This window comes from Crocodylus porosus, unplaced genomic scaffold (assembly GCF_001723895.1).
Source record: "Crocodylus porosus isolate Cpor-Errol unplaced genomic scaffold, CroPor_comp1, whole genome shotgun sequence".
In the NCBI taxonomy this organism is placed as follows: Eukaryota; Metazoa; Chordata; order Crocodylia; family Crocodylidae; genus Crocodylus; species Crocodylus porosus.
In genome coordinates, this window is record NW_017728886.1 from 70,070,606 (window position 1) to 70,093,095 (window position 22,490).

Sequence of the window (22,490 nt, forward strand, 5' to 3'; positions counted from 1 at the left end):
CCTAATGGCTACAGAATTCACCCAGGGAGCAGGAGACTAAAGTTAAAAGCCCTCCCCAGCCTGATTTACTTCAGCCCCACACCTCCTAACTCTAGCAAAGTACGCTAACCATGAGTGGTTAAGGACACTCTCCACTCATCCTGCTGAAGCTGAGATACAGTGCAACAAAGATTTCAGGATTCAAGGGCTAAAAAGAAAAAAAAGCATGAGACAACCTGACCCCATAGTGGGTGCTAAGGAAAACTGACCCTGTAGTGATGCAGTAAGGGAGATAGTGGTTAGGGAGACATACAGGGGAAGGGTGCAGGGGTGGGATAGAAAGCAGTTGCTGGGAATCAGGGTTCTGGTCTCTGCTCCACGGACTTTTCCTGTATTTCATATGCAACAGATATTTATTAAAATAAACAAACCTTCTCTGAAGAAGGTACCAACCTCAAGCCCTGAATCAGACACCTAAGCCAAATCAAATACAGGATTTAGGCATGTGAAACTGGACTTAGCCTTGGAGGCTTCTAACCTCAAATGACTCTGACCTGAAAGTCATTAAAGGGCCTACAGTTCTGTTTCTGCGCATGCCCAGAACTGTCCTGACACAAGCATATAGACAGCAATCTCCTGCCTAGGCCTACTTGGGATCCAGAAACAAAGTGGAGTGGTGCCCTATATCAGCTTGTAAATATGGCTGCTTTATTTTAAAACTGCCAAAAGAGGTGGTGGTGATACTGCTCCCCTTTTATATAAGAACCTAGAAATTATAGTCCTCTCTCAGGAAGTGTCAGACCTGGTTTTTAGGACCTTCTCTGTCTGAGGGGCTTCAAATTTACGAATCTCACCTGAAGGAAGGCAAAACTGATGGGATCAGAAGAGCACAAAAAAGGGAGCATGTGACTCCCCCTGTTCTAGTGGTTACAGCATGACCACCTCCTTCTGTAGGTGTGTTTTAGCAGAAAACAATGATCCCTGTTTAGTTTTTCAAAGAGATTATTTAAGTTTCTACCATGAGGCTTGGGATCATGGATAAAACTCCTCAGATCCCAGTTACATGTCTGTCTGAGATTGGAGGGCCCCCAGTTCTCCAGCTGGCTGTGCTGCAGCATCAACTTCAGTGCAGGGCTTTACATGTCCCCAAGCATGAGATGCTGACAGGCTCCCATCATGTGAGAACATGTAAACCCTGCACTTCAGGGCAAGAGGCAGCCCTGGGTCCCAGACCACACTAAATGCATAACATCAGTGTGGCTGGTTTACCATTTTATTCCACTATAAAGTCTTTTTAACATGTGGCATGTTACTATTTATTATGTGATTAGTGTGTTCATTGCATAAGTCACATATCTTCCAGAGGCCTGAATCCTTTACTGAATCCAGTTCTAGAGCAGGGCTGTCCAACTGACTCCCATGAGGGGAGATCGCAAGGCTCTTGCCTGTGGGCTCTTGCCCAGGCACTACTATCCCCATTTCTCCTGCTGTGGTAGCAGCCAGGATCTCTGAGCTCTCCCTCTCCTATTCCTAGGGGTGGGGAGTGGGGGCACAATAGGAGGGGCCAGGCTACCTGTGCAGCAAGGTGCTCCTTGCCAGAAAGGAGGTGGGGCAGAGCACACAGCAGAGGGGAGCTAAGCTGCTTGTACTGCACATATAGTGGGGTAGAGGGTCAAATTGCCTGCTAGTGAGCAGCCTGCATGGCATGAGGCCCTGGGCTGCTGAAAAGTTGGCCAGCCCTGCCCAAACATTATAGAGACGGGTCCATTGTCCTAGAACAGTACAGGCGGAGTAAGAAAATAATTCCCCTGAAAAATCTTGACATTTAAGACCTAAGAAGTGGAATTGGAATCCTACTAAACTTGACTCATGTGCGAGCCATCACACATCCATGAGATAGGAATAAATTTTAATCCCTGAGGATCTGGGCAGGAGTTAAAACAACGCCAATGCCAGTGATTTAGGGTTCAGACAGAAGTGACAATTTTCATTTGATTTGGCCACAAAAGCGGTCTAAAGCTGTGACCAAACACAAATGCGTGGCTGCAGACCACTTAAAAAACAGCCAATGTAATCTAATTAAGTATCAGACAAAGTCTCTCTAAGAGTGACTCAGAGAATGTGTACACTTGTCAGAAGTTCAGTTGTCATGCCCCTAGTCAGCCACAGGAAGGAGGTAGAAACACAGAGTCTCTTGTCAATTTTAGATCAGGCTGAAATTGACAAGACCATCACTGCTGGGAGCTGTGGGGTTGCAAACCCTTGCCCAGCTCCTGCACCCCCAGGGATCCCAGCCCAGAGAGCTAACTCAGGCCCATGCCACCTGGTGCCAACAGTGCATTCGCCCACCACGCTGTTTGTTGCCGACAACAGCCAAACTGGCTGCTGACAGAAAGTGGCAGGGGAGCTCAGGGGGACAGGCTCTGAGCCCCCACCCTTGTCCAGCACCCTTGGGACCACAGCCTGGGCTGCCAGCTGTGGCCTATGCTGCACGGTGACCAGCTCTGCAAGCCCCACTGGCATTGACAACACATAGGGAGTGCACATAGGTGTACATGCACCCCGAGCTTGGTGGTGCACCCCCTGTGAAAAGGTGCCACCAACACTGCTGGCAACACCTGTGGGCAGTTGCCGCTCGCCACCCCCATGCCCCAGCTGCCAACACTGCTGAGTGTCTGTGGGCAGTCCGCAATCATTGCTGGCCACTGCCAATGCTGCTGGCGGCATTTGTGGGTGGTCGCCGATCACTGGTTGGCGCTCCTCCTTGCCCACCCCCACCCCCCTCCCCCGCCGCTGACAGTGCTGCAGCTGCCTGCAGGAGCTCCCCACTTGCCACTGCCACCACCACCTGCAGGAGCTCGCTGTGCCCCTTCAGCCTCTGGGGGCATGCAGTATTCATGACTGGGCACCATAGCACTGCTGGTCAATTTCAGCAGCTGAGTGCCAGCATCTAGAGCCCTGGCTGACTTACAACGCAAGCAGCATTGCCCCCTGCTGCCTGGCCTCTGTCACTGCATGTAAGCACAAGCTCACGCGAAGAAGCCACTCGTCTGTCTGGTTTATACAGTCCTGTAAATTCCAGCACTTTTTGTGAAATTTGTTGTGAAATTTACAGCGTTATTGCTAACTTCTGTCTGGACCCTTAGTGATAAAAGGCTTTACAGCCCATTAACAGTGCCCTGAGTGTCCAGTTCCTGAGAAATGCTAATATTTTGGAGCAGGATTTGCATCCTAGAACAGCTAGATGTATTATTATTAAATCAAGTTGTGACTCTTTGGAGAAAAGCATTGCTTTCAGGCTCAAATACATTCAAGGTGGCACGCCTTGCTGTTAAAAGGCAGCTTCCACTAACTAAAGAACAAACGTTTAAAAACAAAAAATAAAACAACTAAGAAAAAAAACAATGATTCCCCACAAAACTATCATTTCACTCCATTTCTGTCACTTTCGTTTGTCCGTGGAAAAGTCATTCTGTAAAGTTCAAGGAGACATTACATGCCTCTCCCTCAGCAGCCTAAAACTACTCATGACTGAGTCAAACATGTGTTGACCTTTAATACCCTTTTTTCACTCCAGCTAGCTAGCTTCTGTTAATCCAATTAGGTAGAAATCACTGGTGCCACCCTGCCAAATGACAAGTAGACCTGCTTTGTGCATAATTGGAAACCACACCTACTTATCCCTGTTCTAATAGAATAACAGTCGTTCCTCATTCCTCTCCATGACTCAATACAATAACATTCCTTTTTATGATACATTTTATTCTTGTCTTGAGAAGCTAATGTGCAACGTAAATTATAGAAGTAACCAGAAGAATTTTACCTGAGCTAGATTTTCAATCCCACCAAGATTATGGAGCATTTCCTAAAAAAAAAAAAAGTAAACAAAAGTTTTAAAAAGTAAACAAACACTGAAAAAATGGATAGTTAAATATAAATGACTTGTTTTTCCAGCAGCTCCAAAATCCACTGAAGTCAAATAGGTTGTAGAGGTGCTTAGCAGGGGGTTATATTTATATGGTGAAAGTTTATGTGGCTACCAGTTTAATTTGAAAGGTCTGAAAATTGAGGCAACAATGTATAATTAAGATATGGAATTCTACCCCTGATTTGGAACGAAATATGCTGAGGCAAACAGCTTAACTGGTTGCTGAAGAGCATTATAAACAATATACTAGCTACACTCATAAAGTACCAATCAAAGTTTCACAACACATTTATTCATTTATGGAAGGTAACCAATAAGAACAGAAAGGTGTCCTCCCTGTTCCTTATAATTAATACGAAATAAGGATTTTCATCTCTGTCTATAGGTTGGTAAAAGGAACATCTACAGAGTAAACTGTTGATCTGTTGCATTATAGCAACTAGTCACTAGAGTCAGTGATGATAGATACTATTCAAGGAACATCAGAATCTGAGTATATGTATCCTGCAAATGGTGCATGTATATAGCAAAGTCTTGTATAAACTACAACAGTTCTGCAATTTCATTATTCTGTTACTTGATTAAGCTTTCACCCCTTGAAACTGTTTATAGATTAACACACTGTTATATATTCACATATGCAATATTCCTATATTTGAAAATATAGATAAACTGTGTATGTGTGTTATGTATTTCAGCAGGAAGCAATATTTTGATGAACTAACCTGATAGCATGGATCTCTTATTAGTAACCTCAGGCAAATTAACAGTCTCAGAAAATGGATGGATGGGGCTCGATTAACCCATTCCCTGCAACAGAGAGATCCCAAATATTGAGTTATAAACCCCAGGCAATACCAAATCCATAAAAATAAGCCTACACACCAGTTTTTCAACTTGAGGGGAAATCACTATACAATTAAGCACTTAAACCAACTAAATTAAGCATGTAAACCAACTAAGCATGTCCCCTACAGATACAGTTGTTTCCCTAAACAGCACATCACCAGCAATTGCTTGTTGCAGCGAATACAAGATCTACCAAACCCCTGATCCAGACACAGTCTTTAAGCACACACACTCCTACTGATTTCAATACAGTTAAATCTGTATTTAGAGGCTCTGATGGATGACAGACCAAATACACAGCACAGAAGACAAGTTTATGGCAGGCTTCAATGCACAAACCATAACCTCTTTAAAATAATATGAATATGATAAAACTATCAGACACTGTATGAATCTAAATGCCTACCTTTGAAATAAATATTTTCAAACCACTGTTACCCATACAGGAAGTTTTAAACTGTTATTAAATATTTGATAGCTTTGAACAATTCTTTCCATTTTTATTTTAAACTATTTTGATACAGATGAAAGGGTTCAAATCACACTTTTATTCCCATGCTGGTGCCTACAAATCTAGTGCCATACTTTGCAGAGAACACAAGCCAAAATGTGCAAAATGCACCCAGACAGTATTATAAACACTCGAGGAATGGGTATGTCCAGGTTCTATAAATTTTCAAGATCAAACACCACTTCAATGGATTTCCATTGCCTGTGAAAGTTATATATCTTTTCTTCCCAATTTAAAAAAATCATTAGGCACTTTCTCTTTTTTATGATGGGGAGAGTATCTGTATATATCTGGCTATGTTCCCCAGGAATGGAGAAAGCCTGAGTGATGTGGCAGTTCTTTTCCCTTGTTATCATTTGCTTTTGGGAATGAAGCCAAAGGCTAAAATTATTTTGATAAAAATAAATGCTCTGCAAATAGATGCAAACAAGGAGGTTAGGCTTGTTGTATCCAAGTCCTGTCACCAGCGTTCGCTCTCTTCTAGGTTTCCATACTTGCCTTCCCAGAAAAGAGGTTTTTTTCCATGGAGAACTGATAGCTTGCATATGTTGCAAAGCAGTCTAAGGTAAGACACGTGGGACAGGAAGAGAGACCTCTTCAATTTATTTAAGTAGTTCTTTTAAAACTCAGTCATTCCAAAGACACAGAATCTGTAGGCTTTCACAAGACGAGACAAGCCATCTTTTATAACTCTCAAAAGGAGCGGGAATTCTCTGAGACACGCTCTTAGACTACGACTATACTGCTTTTTCAGTGCACCCAGGATCACTGCACACTCTACCCAGCTGTTCCCAGTCCACCTGCACCAATTCCAGAAAGAGGCAGAAGCTCCCCCACTGACACTTGAGAACTGTTGGCAATGTACTTGGGTGGTGGTGAGGGCATCCCTCAAGACACTTTCACTGTTTCATTTTTGGGACTGGCATATGTGAAATGGGTGGGTGCAGAGTGCCTAAGGGTGGCATTCCTAGGACTGTAGGGGCAGAATAGATGCACCCTTACAGGCTTTGGCTCCCTGTAGTGACACCAGTTCTAAATGACAGGTATCAACATAGCTATAGGCATCTATTTAGAAAACATCACTTTATCCCCTAGTGACAGCACTTAAAATTGAATTCATAGGCTTATTAATATAACCTTGTTCAGACATTTTTTTCATTTTCTAGTGAGACTATCTTTCAATATATCATCAAAGGGCAGAGAAAGAACAAAAAGTCAAAAATAGTTAGGTATGTTACAGTGTATAAATAGGATTTGGCCAACAAAGCTGGATCATTACAGTTCCTCTACAGAAGGGCAATGAAATACTATACTGTAGTTAGAAGAGGACGTGGTATAATTTTCAAAAGACCTGGGTGACTTAGGGCATACCTTCATCATGTCAGTTGGAATCAGGGAGCACTGACCACTGTGAAATCACTCCGCCCACTCATGCCAAAAAAAAGTAATGTAATGCATTGTTGGCACATTGCAACGGTGTGCTTAATGATGTTTTTAGTTCCAAGCGTGCCCAACACCATTCTAATAATGCTACCTAATATTTCTCGGCATGCAGTATACCCATTCCTTGGCACTATCTTTAGGAGTTTAGGTCAATTCTTGCAAGTTTAGGAGCCAGAAGACCTTGAGAGGTGCAGAGTTAGATTTTCAAAACTGCCTAAGTTAGGATATGAACTCCAATTGATCTTCAACTGTTCTGTAGATGGGCAACCAGCAGCAAAACAGGAATCAAAGATTTGATTTAAAAATATACACAGTGTTTAGGGCAGCAGGCTTGTAGTATGTCAATGAAGCAAAGAAGCATGGAGAGGAGACAATATTGTTGTTATCCACCTAAACTTAAAACGTCGGTCTGCTGCTCATGCAGTAGCTCAATCTCCAAGGTCATTCTTTGATTTTTTTTACACCGAGGTCCATATTGCCCCATGCTGTGAAACCAAAAGTTTCCAAAGCTACAATGACTACTGCTGAAGCATATAAAGCATGTTCTGCATTGCGTTTCTTGGCTCCCAATTTAACACACGAAGAGACTCATTTTAGCCAGATGCAGATGTATTGTACATTCTTACCTGCAGATAAGTCTGTTCTTAACTAAAGCTGTGAAGATTTCTTGAAACAGCCTGTGCTGAGGATGCTTGCTAAAATTTCTCTCATTCTTGTAGTTTACACTAAGGGGAAAATTTAGAAAAATGCAGTATTATGAAATGTAAAAAGACAATTTTAGATTACCTAAAAGACAGATATTTCTCATACTGAATTTGAGATTGCTATTACACTGATATATGGTGACATGTTTAACCAAACAGACCATGATTTTTATTTCAGTTAGAATGTAGTAGATCATGCCTCTCTCTTCAGAGAGTAAGAGCTGTCATTTGATAACTGTCTTGAAATATTCTCACCGTTGCTGATTCTGGATCTTGTTCTGTCCCTTTTTTTACTCATGGAATGGTATTGTTCTCAGTCAAATTAGTGGTATAGAAACACAAATATTCATAAACCAAAATATTATCTTTAAAGAAACAGCAGCAAGAGATGCATACATGTGTTTGCAAATGGCACCTTTACTAATCCTATTCTGGTGCCCACCCTTATTGGTCTCTATCACCTCTTCCTGTGTAGTAACATAAGTTTGTGGGGGCAGCAATAGTAGCTTGTCTTGAAAGCACCAAAAATACTTGGTTGTTGCTATTTATACATTAACTCAGAGTAAATTGGCATAGAGCCATTTGGAGCCTGTAATGGCAGCTAGGCATTCAAGAAGATTAAGCCTTGAAGGATAGTGATTTATAGAAACCAAATACATGTGCTAGTCATCTAAAACCATATATAGATGCTCAGTTTCTACTGTGAGAATGGTTGTTCACGTTCATATGTTCATGCTTTTCCACCCAGCCATTCCAGGAGAAAAATAAACCAACCCCAGTCCAGAAGAAGTAGGTCCCAGGAGACTTTCTCTTGAGAGAATGAATGTTTGTACACTTTCCCTTGGCTTAACTCCTCCTGGGTTGTTGGCCAAAAGGCTCCTGTGTCTTCCTGAGATTGGGATCACCCTGGTCTGGAGAAGGTGTGGGTGGCAGCTGCTCACATCCTCCCCACAGACCAGAAGGGGAAAGCATGAGCAGCTACCAGCCACTCCCTGCTGGCTCCTCACACACTGGGGTCCCCGGTGTGAGAAGTGGACAGGTGATTTTGCCCCACTGCACCCCAAGCTCAGTTCCCAGGCACTGGGAGCCAAGGAGAGGCAACAACTCTGCAAGCCCCCTTGCTATCTTCTTGTGCTGGAGTCCCTGGAGTAAGAAGCCAGCTGGGGGCTTACGGGTGCTGCTCCCCTCCTCTCCTCTTCCCTCCCTCAAGACTGGGAGGGGAGGGGAGCAGCAGCCATCACTAAACACTCCCTCCCTCTTCCCAAAGCCAGCAAGTTCCTGGTTTTAGGACAAGGCAGGAGGCCTTGCTGGCTACTGTGGACGTCTCATTGCTGCCTGCAGGATCAAGCTGGGTGATGGGGCAGCAATTCAAACATCAGCAGGACTGGGAAGAGAGCTCAGGGAAAGCCTTGCCAATCCCCATTCCCATCCCGGCCAGCTTCTCCTCGCTTCCCACGCTGCCCAACTGGGCGGTGGAGAAGTAATTTTTTAAAAGCTGGAAAGGCTAGGAAGCAGCCTTGGGGAAAGCTTCTCCAAGCCCATTCCCCATCACTGGCAACTTCCCCTTGTTGCCCCACTACTCAGATCATGAAGTATGGTGAAGATTTGCATTTGAAAGCTTGACTAACTCTGTTGCAACCATTAAGGTGGTCCAACAAAAGATATAACTCACAAAAATCCTTGCCTCTGAAATTAGAGGCATTTCATATTTTATCCTTCTGAAATAGCCTGGTGACTGTAGGGTCACAAGTATTTTAATATGTTATAATATATTTTATGATGTTTCAAATTTTAATCTAAAATAAAAGCTCATCTTTGGAGCTGCACAAGAATAAATTGGATTTGTCCTGAGTAATGACTAGCTTACAATTTCAGAAGCCAAATGAACATGGACTATGCTCCAGATGGCTGGTGGATTATCATACCTTCTGATTATTCAAATGCATGTGCTCTCTTTTTCCCAAAAACTACTTTAGCTAATTACTGTGATATATTCAAGCTTACAAATAGCAAGGCCAGAAGAACAGTCTTGATATACATTCTTTATTTTGTAGTCTAAAAACACATAACATCAGTAAATTCTACCCAAGACATTTTATGATGTCTTTGTGTACTTATGACACAAATGAGAAAATGCTTAATAGAACAACAGTACAAATCACCTAATCGTTTCTGTAGTAATTTGCATACCACACATTCTCCCCTTCGTTAAAAATTATTATGTGTAATTTAATATGTCATACACAGAAAATTAGGGTTGGAAGAGGCCTCAGGAGGTCATCTAGTCCAACCATCTGCTCAAAGCAGAACCATACTCAAATAGACCATTCTAACCAAGGTTTTTTCGAGCTGGGCCTTAGAAACCTCCAAGGATGGAGATTCTACCACCTCTCCATGTGAAGCAGGCAAGCTAGTGCTGTGACAGCCTGCGGGTGTAGCCAGTGTTGATTATGAAATCAACTGACCCTGGAGGAAGGCTGGGTTTATGTAGGATATAAGCCCAGGCCTGAGATGAGCTAGCAGTAACTTGGAGCCTGCTGAGAGAACACTACCTCAGCAGGATGGCTGCAGCTTCAGAAAGTCAACATGGAGGGTAACACCTAAAGCAGTCTGGAGGTTTGGGGAAGAGGAAGGAGGAGGTCAACTAGACCTCAAGCCATTGATCACTACTTGTTGAGCCAGACAATCCAGACAGCTTTCTATCCAGGTTACATTGCATTCATCCAATTCACACTTCCTTAGCTTTGCAAGAATGCTGTGGGACACCGTATCAAAAGTCTTGCTAAAGTCAAGGTATATGACTGTCAAACTGTTATTTTATTCACACCTTGATGACAGTTTAACAGGAAAGTACAAGTAGTATGAGTGTCTTCAATGAATGTACAACAGGTCTAAGATATATACAGATATGTAGATATACTGTGGCTGCAGTAGTTTTTATACTCCTTACCTAAAGTTTTCAAGTTCAACAGCTTCAGTTGACTCATGCCAATGACCCTGGCTTCTTTGTCCATTAATCTTGCTGTTATATGGCTCAGACTTTGTCATGCTGGTTTGAGCAGTTTCAAAGTTAATTGCTGGGAGCTACAAAGAGAAGGATGGGTAGATATCAGAGAACAACTACAGACAGTAACCAAACAAAGAAGTTACCATCTTGTATTTCAGTTCCTTTCAAATTTAAGCTCTAATCATTACTTCTAAATGATAATGAAGCAGTGTTAACACTTTTCATTCAAAGCAGTGCAAGAAAACTGGTATATGATGACAAACGACAAATTTGGAAATCAGTGACTTAAACCAGTATGCTGTGCATTACTAAAACATTGATAGTATACACTGCTTCAAAATGTTTACAGCCAATCCCACTCATATAACTGCAAAGTAATGTTAATAGAACTATAAAGTTGTAGAAATGACCTGTATACTAAAGAACTTGTCATTTTTATTTAATAATGAAGTGTTTCTACCACCCTTTGTTTCTACACGGATTCAGTATTTCTATACCTAATAACCTGAATTGACCACAAAAGTGCAGTGCAAAACACATCATTGCTTCTCACTGAGGTAGTATTCCTGTAACATCATAGTTTACATTTCAGAAATCTAAGAGAGGCAGAGAGTTTTTGGTTTCCAAAATTCATCCTCAATAAAACATGTACATTATCTGTGTGTATTGTACAGGATCCCTTGGGTCAATTTCCCATTTATTTGTACAGCTTCAGCAATAGACTCTCAAGCAAGGAGGGTGTTCCTTGCCCTGATGCATATTGATCTAAATCTGGGCATTCAAGAGACTCCACTAGCCCTCAGAACTGCCTCCAAACTGGCAGGACTTACAGCCATGCTACAGCAGTGAATTCAGACCAGGAAGTAAAATTGCATGGAACAAAATAGACAAGCCAGCCATCACTATAAATACAAATATTCACATGAAGTAAAGGATTAAATGCTTTAAAATCTATTATATAATGACAAAGATGACAATCAGATGAGTAATGGTGAAGAGTCTGTTACTTCCTCATGGAAGGACTGCTTATACACTGCTGCTTCATAACATTGCTAAGGGGTGTAGAAGAAGACAAAGCTTTTAGGCTGCTTGACTATAAACAGCTGTGACAGTTACAGGATAAACTTCACTACATACTGATAGAGTGAAATATATGAAGTTATTTTTCTGTTCAAATACCCACTAAACTAGACCAGCATAAAAAGCCAGTTAACATCATCCCCTTGCATTATCTAATGGCGATTTTTCCCCATAGAAGAAAGTTTTGCCATTCCCAAGAAATAAAAGATTCTAGTTAATTCCGTTGTCCATGATCTTCCTGGCACTTCATTACAACAATGTACAAAATTCCTACTGAACAATCATCATTTCACCTGATTATACAACTGTGCAGCATATTGAATAATGACCACAGAAAAATACCTGCTGTTTGCTTGACTGGACATTTAAGAGACACCGAAGTCTTTTAAGGTCAGAGTAATCCCTAAAATAAAACATAATTATGTACCCATTAATAACTCAATGCATAACATTTTAACAATGTCAATAAGTAGTTTGCTCAACATAAACAAGGTCAAATTATGTAAGCAACGTTGTTGACAGAAAGGGAAAGGTCTCTGGTATTACCTCAGCAGTTTTTTTTTTCTCTTTTTTGTGTACTGAAGCTTGCATAGCTACTGATTTGTTTCTCCAGAATGACTGAAATTATGAAAGGTCTAAATAAAGTTTGTGACCAGAGTAACAGTTGTCATGTTTATACAGCATTTCGTATTAAAGCATTCAACTTGGGCAGCTGCTACAAATTCCAGACAGTCACTGCTGAAATTCAAACAGAATAAAATGTCAGATACTATACCTAGCAATGCCCCCCTGGGGTTTTTTATCTGTGGCTTTTTCTGTGCTCTTCACCTTTTTGTCTTGATTGGGCATTGTAAACCATCAGTGCCACAGAATTAGCATCTCATCCCTTTAAAAATAAAACAGAAAAGAGAACAAAAAGATTGGGTCATAATAGCAGCACATAATATACATGCAGACCTACTACAGAAAATGTTGGAAGGTAGATACAGTGAAGAACAGATGGGTTTTTATACTAGGCACTAATACAGGGGACATCCCTTAAAATAAAGAACATAAACATGTTATATGCAGCCCAAATTCCCCAACATGCTTTTGGTGGGGGAAAATGTACAAAACTGGGGGAAGTCACGATGCCTGCTACTACCCTATACTTTTACTGACTTACTTTTTTCTCAGGTAAATTTCTTGTTAGGGATTAGCTATCTGGATTAAGCTGCATGCAGCACTGGGGAGGTGCTGCATGCAGCATGGGTTGTGGACCGCAGGAGTGGGTGCTATTTGCAGCACACAGAGGATGGGGCTCCATAGGCCAGATCCAGCCCATGGGCTGTATTTCAGACTCCCCAGCTTAAACAGACAAAGAAAGGGGAAAAGAGGTATTATGTTACAAATATGGGACTGACAAACAGAGATTAAGGTCACAAAGGAATGTTCTGGCTGAGTTACAACCCAGATCATCTTTGTCTCAGTCCAATGTCTTAAATCACAAGGACATCATCCCTCTCACGCTATTTTCTTTTAGCCTTCGTCCTTTTCTGAACGCCCTCAGTCTAAATTCTCTCTTTCATGTTTCCCTGCTGTCATTCTCCATCTGAAGCTCTGGTATCTCCTCTGACCTCTTTACCTAGCCTGGTGTTATTCTACTCAATTGTTTGTGTTCACTAAGAGCAGAAAGAAACAAGAAAAGCTGGTAGGGAACACGGATGTTTTTAACCTTTAAAGGCTGCTTTACCTAGTGTTGATAATCAAAGTAATCTTTACCAGCGTTACAACAAAGCTTTACTATAAAATCCTGTTTTGGGTACATAACTGTAGCATTATTTTTTCCTCTCAGAAATCTAGCTGGAACAAAAAAAAAAAAAGTTTTATATTTACCCTTTTTATCTAGTAATTCATGTACTTCCCCACTTATTAATTCCTTCAAGTAAGATCACACAGGATATCAGTTGGTATCAACATGTTAACTGATTTTTAAACCTGCAAAACCTAAACATCCTAGTTCCCCAACCCAGCAACTGATTTAATTATGTGCTAATATTTGGGCACAGGAGTTATCCAATCAACTGAAAGATTGTCCACATGCTTAAGTACAGTAAGAAACACACAGTAACAGCTGTGCATCAATTCTCATTCACTGTTCAAAAGAAAGTGATCAGGAAGCACTAACACATCAAGGAAGTGCCAGGAAAAAGCAAGGAGATCAGACAAAACTAAAAACCAGGACAAGTGTTGAGGCAAGGACTTTTCTCAGCACTGTCAGAGTATTCCCGACTCAATTCCATCTAAAAGAATAACGTGGGGTATGATATGCTATAACTCCAGATTAGGTTTTGTATAAATTAAATTAAAATGCTAATTTAATGACAGAGGAATAGGTGGCTTTTGGTAGTGATGACATGCAGGGCATATCCAGAACAAAAAGCATGTCTGAATCACAGAAAAATTCAAACAATAAATACAGGAGACACAGGAATTAATTACTGTACTGGATTAAATTGATGGTCTCTCTCGTCTGGTATTTTTTCTCCAGCAGGAAGGCACTAAAGGCTAGAGCAAAAAGCAGAAAAATCCACACATGGAATGCGTGATGGTGAATTATCTATTCCTGCCTCCCATGAAGATATCAACATAACAGTTAGAAATGGACCTACTGTAAGCCATGAAATGTGAGGTTTCTCCCTCCCAGAGTTTTCTCCCTTCTAAGCTTTGTTAACATTATCTCTGGATTTTCCTGTTAGCTGTATCAATGCCCAATCCCTCTTGGACTCATCCTAAATTTTTGTCTCAGCAGTATCTCAGTCTAAATATGCATTGCAAGTTTACTGGCTTTGTAAATACGAAGGAAGCAGTAGATGTAATATCTTGACTTCAGTAAAGCTTCCTGAGAATGTCCTTTATGATATGCTCATAATCAACCTAAGAAAATATGTTTTATATGTAGTCTGCATAAGATGGGTGCACAATTGGTTGAAAAATCACTTTCAGAAAGCAGCTGATAATGGTTCACAGTCAAACTGCAAGGGCTTCTCAAACAGGACCCTGAAGAGGTCAGTCCTTTGTTCAGTTCTGTTCCACAATTTCATTACTGACTTGGAGAACTGAATTGTATGCTTGTAAAATCTGCATGCGATACATGCTGGAAGGAACTCAAGCATTTTGGAGGACAGGATCAGAATTCAAAACAATCTTGACAAATTGGAGAAATTATTCAAAATCAATACAGTGAAATTCAATAAAGGCAAGTGCAAAGCTTGAAGGAATGTGTTTGTTGTTTAGTAAGAAAAGAGAAGACAGAGAAGGACATGACAGCACACTTTGAATATGTTGTTATAAAGAGGACAGTAAACAGTTGCTCTTCATGTGTACTTGGGGAAGACCAAGAGAAAAATAGCTTAGTATACAACTAAGATTTAAACTGGGCATTAGGAAAACAATTCTAAATTAGGATGGTGAAACATTGGAAATACCTATGGATGTTGTAGAATCTTCTTCACTGGTGGTTTATTCTTAAATATACATGCCGGGGGCCATGTCTGTACACCTGATCCTACCTCGGTGGTGAGGGTTGGACCAGATAATATATTGATGTCCCTTCCAGCACTACATTTCCATGGTTCAGTGAAAGACTATTTCATTTAATGGTTTTGAATACCCCACCCTTCAATTTCATTTAGTGTGTCTTTGTTCTTATCTTGTGAGAAAGGGAGAACAGACACCTGCTCTTCCTTCTATATTGTTAATTATTTTCTATATACATTTATCACGCCCCATCCTATTTATCTCCTTTCTCTAGTAAGTAGTTAACTTTTTTCAACCTCACTTCAAAAGAGTTATTCCATTCATTCCTCAAATGACAAAACCTGACCATCATTATGATGAAATACAGACTTTAAATACCTAATTTCATTTGAATATATTGTTCTTAATGTAATTCTTGTAATAAACTGACTACCATGGTAGAAATATTAATGGTCCAAAGTTACTGGTCTGTTTCTGTTGGAATAAGAAAGAGTAACATCTATTTCTCTGCTAGTGATGTTACTAGAGGATCCCCCAAAAATCTCACTCTAACAAAAACAAAAACAGTGCGTTTTTGCATCCTTTTTTAAAAGGTTTGTACTGATTATCTAAGGCCTTCATGATGGTTGTTATGAAGCCCACCATATTTTGTGGGTTATCATGCAGGTTTTTTGTGTTGGTTTTTACTGAGATGGTATGTTAGATCTCATTGAAAAGCCAGTATTATGCTATATTCATTTATGTGACTTTTTCATTGACAGTGGCAATCTCTTGATTTGAGGATGATCTCTACCATGGATCATTGATGGGTCTAGAAGTGACTTAAGAGTCCAATCTTTGAGCCACACACCCATCCACTGAAGCTGCAGGTCCTTCCACAGGGCAGAGTATGCCAAAAGCCAAGATTTCTCTCTTTTTCCTTCCTCCTCTCTCTCTTCTCTGCTTTGAGGGCAAAATGCTGTCATGAACCAAGTGCTGCTTGGTTGAGGTTACAGCACCATTGGAGTAGGTCGGCAGCCAACTCCTCCCAGCTGTCAGCATCCGATTTCTTGAGGTATGCCTTCAATGTGTCCTTGTAGCTTTTCCTGTGGCCCCCAAGAGATTGCTTGTTACTAAGCTTGGAGTGGAGAACTTGCTTTGGGAGTCAAGAGTCAGGCATACTCACACAATGTCCAATCCAGCAAAGTTAGCACTTAAGGATTGCTTACTCAATGTTGGCAACACTGGCTCCAGCAAGAATGATGACATTTGTACAGCAATCTTCCCATCTGATGTGGAGAATTTTCCAGAGGCATCATTGGTGATCCCTCTCCAGGTTCTTGAAATGACAACAGTAAGTGACCCACATTTCACATCCTTAGAGGAGGACGGAGATGATTACTGCATTGTACAACTAGATCTTAGTGTATTTTTGGAGATTGTAATAAAGCCACCCCAAAGCAATTTTACAAAGGAGGTGCTTGTGCACCCAGATCCTGTGTCGGATCTCCTCATCAATGGTCGCTCTCAGAGAGGTGGCTATTGAGGTAGGGGGCATGCTCATCCCAGATTGAATACCAAATGGATGGAAGGCTCTTCAATCTCAATTCTGAAAGGAAGGCAATCCTTTATAATAACCAGAATGATTCTGGACATGGTTTAATTCTGTGATTTTCAGACTTCCTAAAGAGAAATGGATCATTAGCTAGAGAAATTCCAGATACCCCAGGGAGGAAATGAATTTCTAGACCGCCCTCTAGAATTTCTGGAACTCATGAGCAATTAGAACAATATTGATTGCGGGGGGGAGAGAGGTGGCTGGCTTGGGAGTATTTTAGGGGTTCAGGGCCTTTGACTTTGAGACAATCCAGGTCCCCAGCAGTCACGGCTGGCAAGATCAGCAGGAAGGTTGGTCTCTGGAAATCTAGCAGGACTCTCAGAGGGGCTCGGTCATAGCCAAATGAGAAGGGAAGAAACTTTCATTGTCTTTTTGTTCTGTCTTCAAGTGATATGGTCAGTTTTTCCTGTATAACTTTTCTCCTATATAGTAAATTGTATAGTCTCCCTACTAATTGCCTATGGTAAAGATTGACCTCAAGATGCATGATAGTCCAAGCTACTCTGTTCTATGGAAAGGGGGACCTAAAATTATTTTACAACCCAAGGGAAAGATACATGGAGCTGGCAGAGATTCCTCTGCTGCAACTATGGAGTCTGGAATAAGGGCAGGTGAGCAGAGGCTTCAGAGCTATCCCAGGGCAAACCTTGGTATATACCTTGAGACAAGTAGTAGGATAGTAGGGCTCTGGGGCTACATGATAATAGGTACTACTAGCAATGCATTTCTTCTTTTCAATGCGACTCTATGGTTTTTTTAAAAATGTTTTTTGTGTTTTAAGATTAAGATAAAGAGTAAGAAAGGATTTAATTTGCATCAGACCAGTTGCTTGGGGTTTTTTTTATTTACACTCTATTCAGCTTGGCAAAACAAATATAGACTAGTTAGTCCCAAGTTTTGTTTTCCATTCACTAGTAACGTGTTACTATTTGCCAAAATGGTACAAGGGCACCTTAAATCCCCTTCTCACTCAAAACCCTCATTTTAAAAGAAGTAAGTGCTTCTGTTTAATACTAGGGTTTGTAAAACAAAAATCCACAAAATCACACTTGACTTTCAAACTCAGCTCACCCTGTATTCCCCTTTTATAACTGAATTAGATGCTTGTAATAATGTTCAACTCCCAGGAAGCTGTACCGTTTATAACAGCATTTCCCAGAACTTGTGGGTTTATGCCCCACATTAGCATAGTCAGCTACCCTAATGCCCCACTACTTCATCACCACTGTTACTTCCCCAGCAGCAACCAGCAGGGTTATCGGGACAACCAGTGGCTGTCATTCACACACATCCCACCTAGGAACATTTCTTGCTCCCTCCAGACAACATCCACGCTTTGGGGATGCTGATTTACAAAGAAGGTTGCAATTCAAAAGTTTAATAAAATGGACAGAGAGGAAACAGTAAAACAATTCTACGGGGGCCCAAAGCTGATTACTTGAAATATTAGCGTACACTGCCCAATGCAGTGGTTGCCAACCTGCACTGGCTAATGAGCAATTATAGTGAGTCATTATACTGAACAAATGCACTATGGGCAACATCATACTCTGCTCTCCCTGGATGTGTCTATACGAGATGCTAGTGAGCTGTGGTGCGCATTTATTTCGTACTTGCATAGGCTAGTACTAAATAAATATGCAGTAACTGGAGTCACTGTGCAGTAGCACCGGCAAATGTCTTTTAAGTGATGCTACTGTGTGGTAGCCTAACATTAACAGTGATAATATGCTACTGTGCAGTAGCGCTATGACATGCTACTGTGGAGTAATATTCGGCTACTGCACAGTCAGCATCTCGTCTAGATGCACCCCTTGTCAAGCTCTGTTTTAACTTTTTAAATTCCTATGGTTGCAAGCAGAATGTCTTGTGGGCAACATGCGGTCTGTGAATCACAGGCTATGAACCAGCAGCCTAAAGGAACACCAACAATTTAAAGACCTGATTATGAAACCCTTACCATAAATTCCTAACCCTATAGGTGATCCGATGGAAGTCGGAAGGACAATTTACAAAATAAGGTACTACTCAGAGTCATTAGGGTTATCACAAACTGGTTATATAATGCAACACAGGACTGTATAAAAAGTGTAAAAATAGAATTTAAAAAGTAGAGCTATTTCTAATGTAAACTGCCCCTCCCCCCCATCAACATATTTTCTGAAATGTTTGAAACCTAAACAGTGCAGTCCTAAGAATCTGAAAGAGACTGAATTATAAAACTGAGTGAAATTGATGCAACTGATTTTCACTGGCCAAATTTTACAGGGAAAAAGGAAGACACTATGATGTTTTAAAGTAGAAGTGGGTAAAATACAGCCCGTGGGCCAGATCCAGCCTGCCAAATGACTGGATCCAGCCTGTGGCTACCCTCACAGTGCTCCCCGGAGGGCCAAGCCCCACCTGCTCCCACCGGCCCAAGCTCCAACTAGCACACTGCTTCTGGTGGGGCTGTTTCCAGTATAGCCGCAGCCAACAGGATGCTCCTCTGCTCCCCTCAACTCCAGTGGCAGCCACCAAGCTGAAGCTTCCCCGCCAAAGGGGCAGGAGTGAGAGGAGGAGCTGCCACTAGAGGTGAAAGGAGCACAGCAGCACCTGGCTGGCTGCAGCTACACTTGGAATAGCCTCACCAGAATGTGGATGCTGGCTGGGGCCTGGACCATGGGGCTGTTCTGCTCCCTTTGCCTCCAGCTGTAGCTCCTCCTCTTGCCCTGCAGCTCTGGGAGGGTGGGCAGGTAACTATAGCCAGGTGGCTCCCCTGCCCAGCACATGGAGCTCTGGCTCTAGCTCCCAGCTGCCTTCTACCTGCTCTGCCTTTCCGGCACAAGAAGTAGACACGTGTGGGCAGGCGGAGCAGGTGTAGAGGCCTGGAGCCAGGGCTGCAGGCATTGGGCAGGAGCTGCACAGCAGAAACTTCCCACCACCCAGAGCAGCAGTGCAGCAGGGGCAGGAGCAGCCGCAGCTGCAGTTGGAGGCAATGGGAACAGAACAGCCCTACTGGCCTGGGCCCCGGCCAGCGTGCAGCTTTCAGCGGGGCTATTCCTGGCGGGGCTGCAGCTGGCTGGGTATTGCTGTGCTCCCCTCACCTCCCAGTGACAATGTGAGCCTGACAAGCTATAGCTGCACTTTGAACAGCCCCACCAGAAGCTGTGTACTGGCTGTGGCCTGGGCCAGGGCCAGAGGGTTTGGGCAGGAGAATGGCACAATCTACCCTGGGCAGGGCTCGGCTCCATGTGGAGCAGTGTGGGGGCAGCCGCCAACCTGGCAAGCTCTGCAGCATGTGCCGCCCTCCGCCCCCTCACTCCCCAGCTCAGTTCCCAGGCAGCCCATGCCCCCATGAGCACCCCACCTCCACACACCTCCATATGACCCCCTGCCTCCCTCCGGCTAGCTCCCAGGCAGTCCCCCTGCCCCCACATGTGCACATGCCCCCTCCATACACCCCTCCCCACCCCCGCACAAGGCAGGGCATGCAGGGAGCAAATCACACCAGTTCAGCTCCTAAACAGTGCTCCCCACCCACCAAGCCCCATAGGGAGTTTTGGCGAGTTGTTGCAGGGGGGAAGGGAGGAAGGCTGAGGTGTTGACCGGCCCACAATGGCTCATCAAAAAAACTCCCTATATGGCCCTCAGACCCAAATAATTGCCCACCCCTGTTTTAAAGGAACTAAGTGATGTGACAAGAATCAATTTCAAAATTGTGTGCTTCACTTGACAACAGCAAGTTGGGGTCTTCATAAATGATAAATCTATTAAAATAAATGCAAACTCAGCTCTAAGTACAATTCTAGCTTTTTATCCAGTTTATGGATAGGTGAACTCTGGCAATACATTGAGGGGAGTCAGCACATACCAGGAGGCTCTGTGTGATCCATATGCTTCTTACAGTAGCATTTGACTTTGTTTAAGACAGTGGTGTCAAAAGATCTGGTCCATGAGCCAGGTCTGGTCTGTGGAGCCCTATCATCTGGCCCCTGGTACTGCCACTGGACCCACAATTGATGCAGCTGCACGTAGCGCATGCTGGACCAGCCCTAAGTCCCTGCCCTGTGCAGCACCTGCCCCGGGCCCACACCAGGACCTATGCCACACCCAGCATCTGATCCAGCTGGTCTGGGACTGCACTGTATGCAGCACCCTGAGCTGGTCCAGGGTGTGTGCCACATGCGGTGCAAGTCTCAGACTGGCCATGTACAAATTCAGCTCCAGAACAGTGAAAGGAAGTGACAAGCACACTAGATTCAGTATGTGGGGGTTGAGGTGGGAGCTCCATGGGCCTGACTTGGCCCACAAGGCCAGCCATTCACTATTCATTTGGCATAATGAATGACATAAAGGTCTGCTAGGAAAGCAGGGCCCCAATACCTGTACCGTTTTGGACACATGCTACAGATTTCTAGTTATCCAGCAGCTGAAGTCCAGTCAACTGTTAACCAAAGGGCCAAACTGCTGTTAGCTGTAGAAGGCACAGACTGAATGCTAAAAAAAAGCAGTTTGAAAATGATGGCTGCATCTCCATTCTTTTCCCATCTCAAGGGAGCCCTGGTGACTATAATACGTAATGCGTGTCATCTGATGAAGACTGAAAAAAAAAATCTCTAAAGATCAGAGGGCATGGGATTAGGTATGTGCATCCAAAAGCACAGAAGTATAAATTAAGTTGAAACCTTACATTTACATGTACATAACACAAGGGGAAATCTATAAGGAACACCACACCTACTAGTGTCATAGGTGCCGCGGAAGTTACTTGTAGGATTCCTAATGCTGTTTACAATATTTTTGTAAATATTGTAACTGTTAAATGTTGGTTTTCCTATGATTTCTTTTTTTTCTTTTTTTTGCTGGCTTCTACAGACAAGCAAAAAACCAGATAGGAAGGAGTTGCTAGGCACCTACCACAGTGCGGGAGTTCTCTGCTGCAATATAGGAATCAGCACAAAACAAACAAAAAAACCCCCCAAACCCCAGCATTTTAAAATAGTTTTCATTAGTAAAATAAAAATGCTTTCCATGCTGGATATAGCAGACCATCCAAGTACATAGCTTGTATTTAAAAATAATGCAAGAAACAAAAGAAGCAGGGGTGGCTGGGGGAGGAAATAGGGGAGTGCAGGGAATTGGTGGTGTGCTTTCCTGCTCCGCCCAAAGTTGAAAACGCGGTTCCTGGCAGGGGCGGCAGCAGCATTTCTAGCCAGGCAGTGCTGAGGGAGTGACTTGTCTTCATAGCTGACTCATTGTCATCTCCCCCCCCCCATCCCTTCTGGACGCATCATCCCAGAGGGGTTAACAAGCCTCTCTTCTTCTTCGGGGTCTTGATACTCCGCCACTCGAGCTCACCTTTGCTCTACAGCAGCAGATCTCAACGGTTTTTATACCAGGGCCCACCTGTAACCACCGATGGCCAGTCCCGACCCAGTGCCCCTCACTCCAGATCTGCTGCCCCGCCCCCCGCCGCTGTGTCCGAGCGTGGGGGGCCCCAAGAAGCCCCTCGCAGGCTGGCAGCCATCCAGCCTGCAAGGGAAAAACCACTGTTTTCTCTATTTTGAAAGTTTATTCGCGACCCTTTCATAGGTTCTTGCCACCCACTTGTGGGTTACGGCGCGGGGCGAGAAACGCTGCTCTTCAGCCCCGCACCCCCCAGCCCCTCAGATCGGTTTGTTTCCGACCTCGTTGCAAATGACGATACGCTTGTTCCCGGCTTCCACAGAAACGCAGCCACCCAGCCCGGGCCCTGCCGAGTGGGAAAACGTCTCACCCGGTCCAGCACCGCCGCGGCCGCGGCCCCGCCCCCCGCTGTATCCCCAACCCGCGCCAGGCGGCAGCCCCTGCTCACTGTCCGCGCCAGTCGGGCTCCGGAGCCTCCGCGCCCG

The 22,490-nt window shown here is 43.2% G+C and overlaps 1 protein-coding gene across 1 annotated transcript in view; it reads right to left on the bottom strand.

The window, feature by feature from the left end:
- The window catches only part of NEK10 (NIMA related kinase 10), a 196,387-nt gene extending 173,897 nt beyond the window's left edge, over nucleotides 1-22,490 (bottom strand). Inside the window, exons 1-7 of the mRNA XM_019536158.1 lie at nucleotides 22,454-22,490; nucleotides 12,277-12,387; nucleotides 11,844-11,904; nucleotides 10,365-10,498; nucleotides 7,337-7,435; nucleotides 4,633-4,717; nucleotides 3,803-3,844 (exon numbers count right to left, since the gene is read on the bottom strand). Of these exons, the coding sequence (XP_019391703.1) occupies nucleotides 3,803-3,844; nucleotides 4,633-4,717; nucleotides 7,337-7,435; nucleotides 10,365-10,498; nucleotides 11,844-11,904; nucleotides 12,277-12,350 (495 nt within the window). The 5' untranslated portion in view covers nucleotides 12,351-12,387; nucleotides 22,454-22,490. The remainder of the gene's footprint in view (nucleotides 1-3,802; nucleotides 3,845-4,632; nucleotides 4,718-7,336; nucleotides 7,436-10,364; nucleotides 10,499-11,843; nucleotides 11,905-12,276; nucleotides 12,388-22,453) is intronic.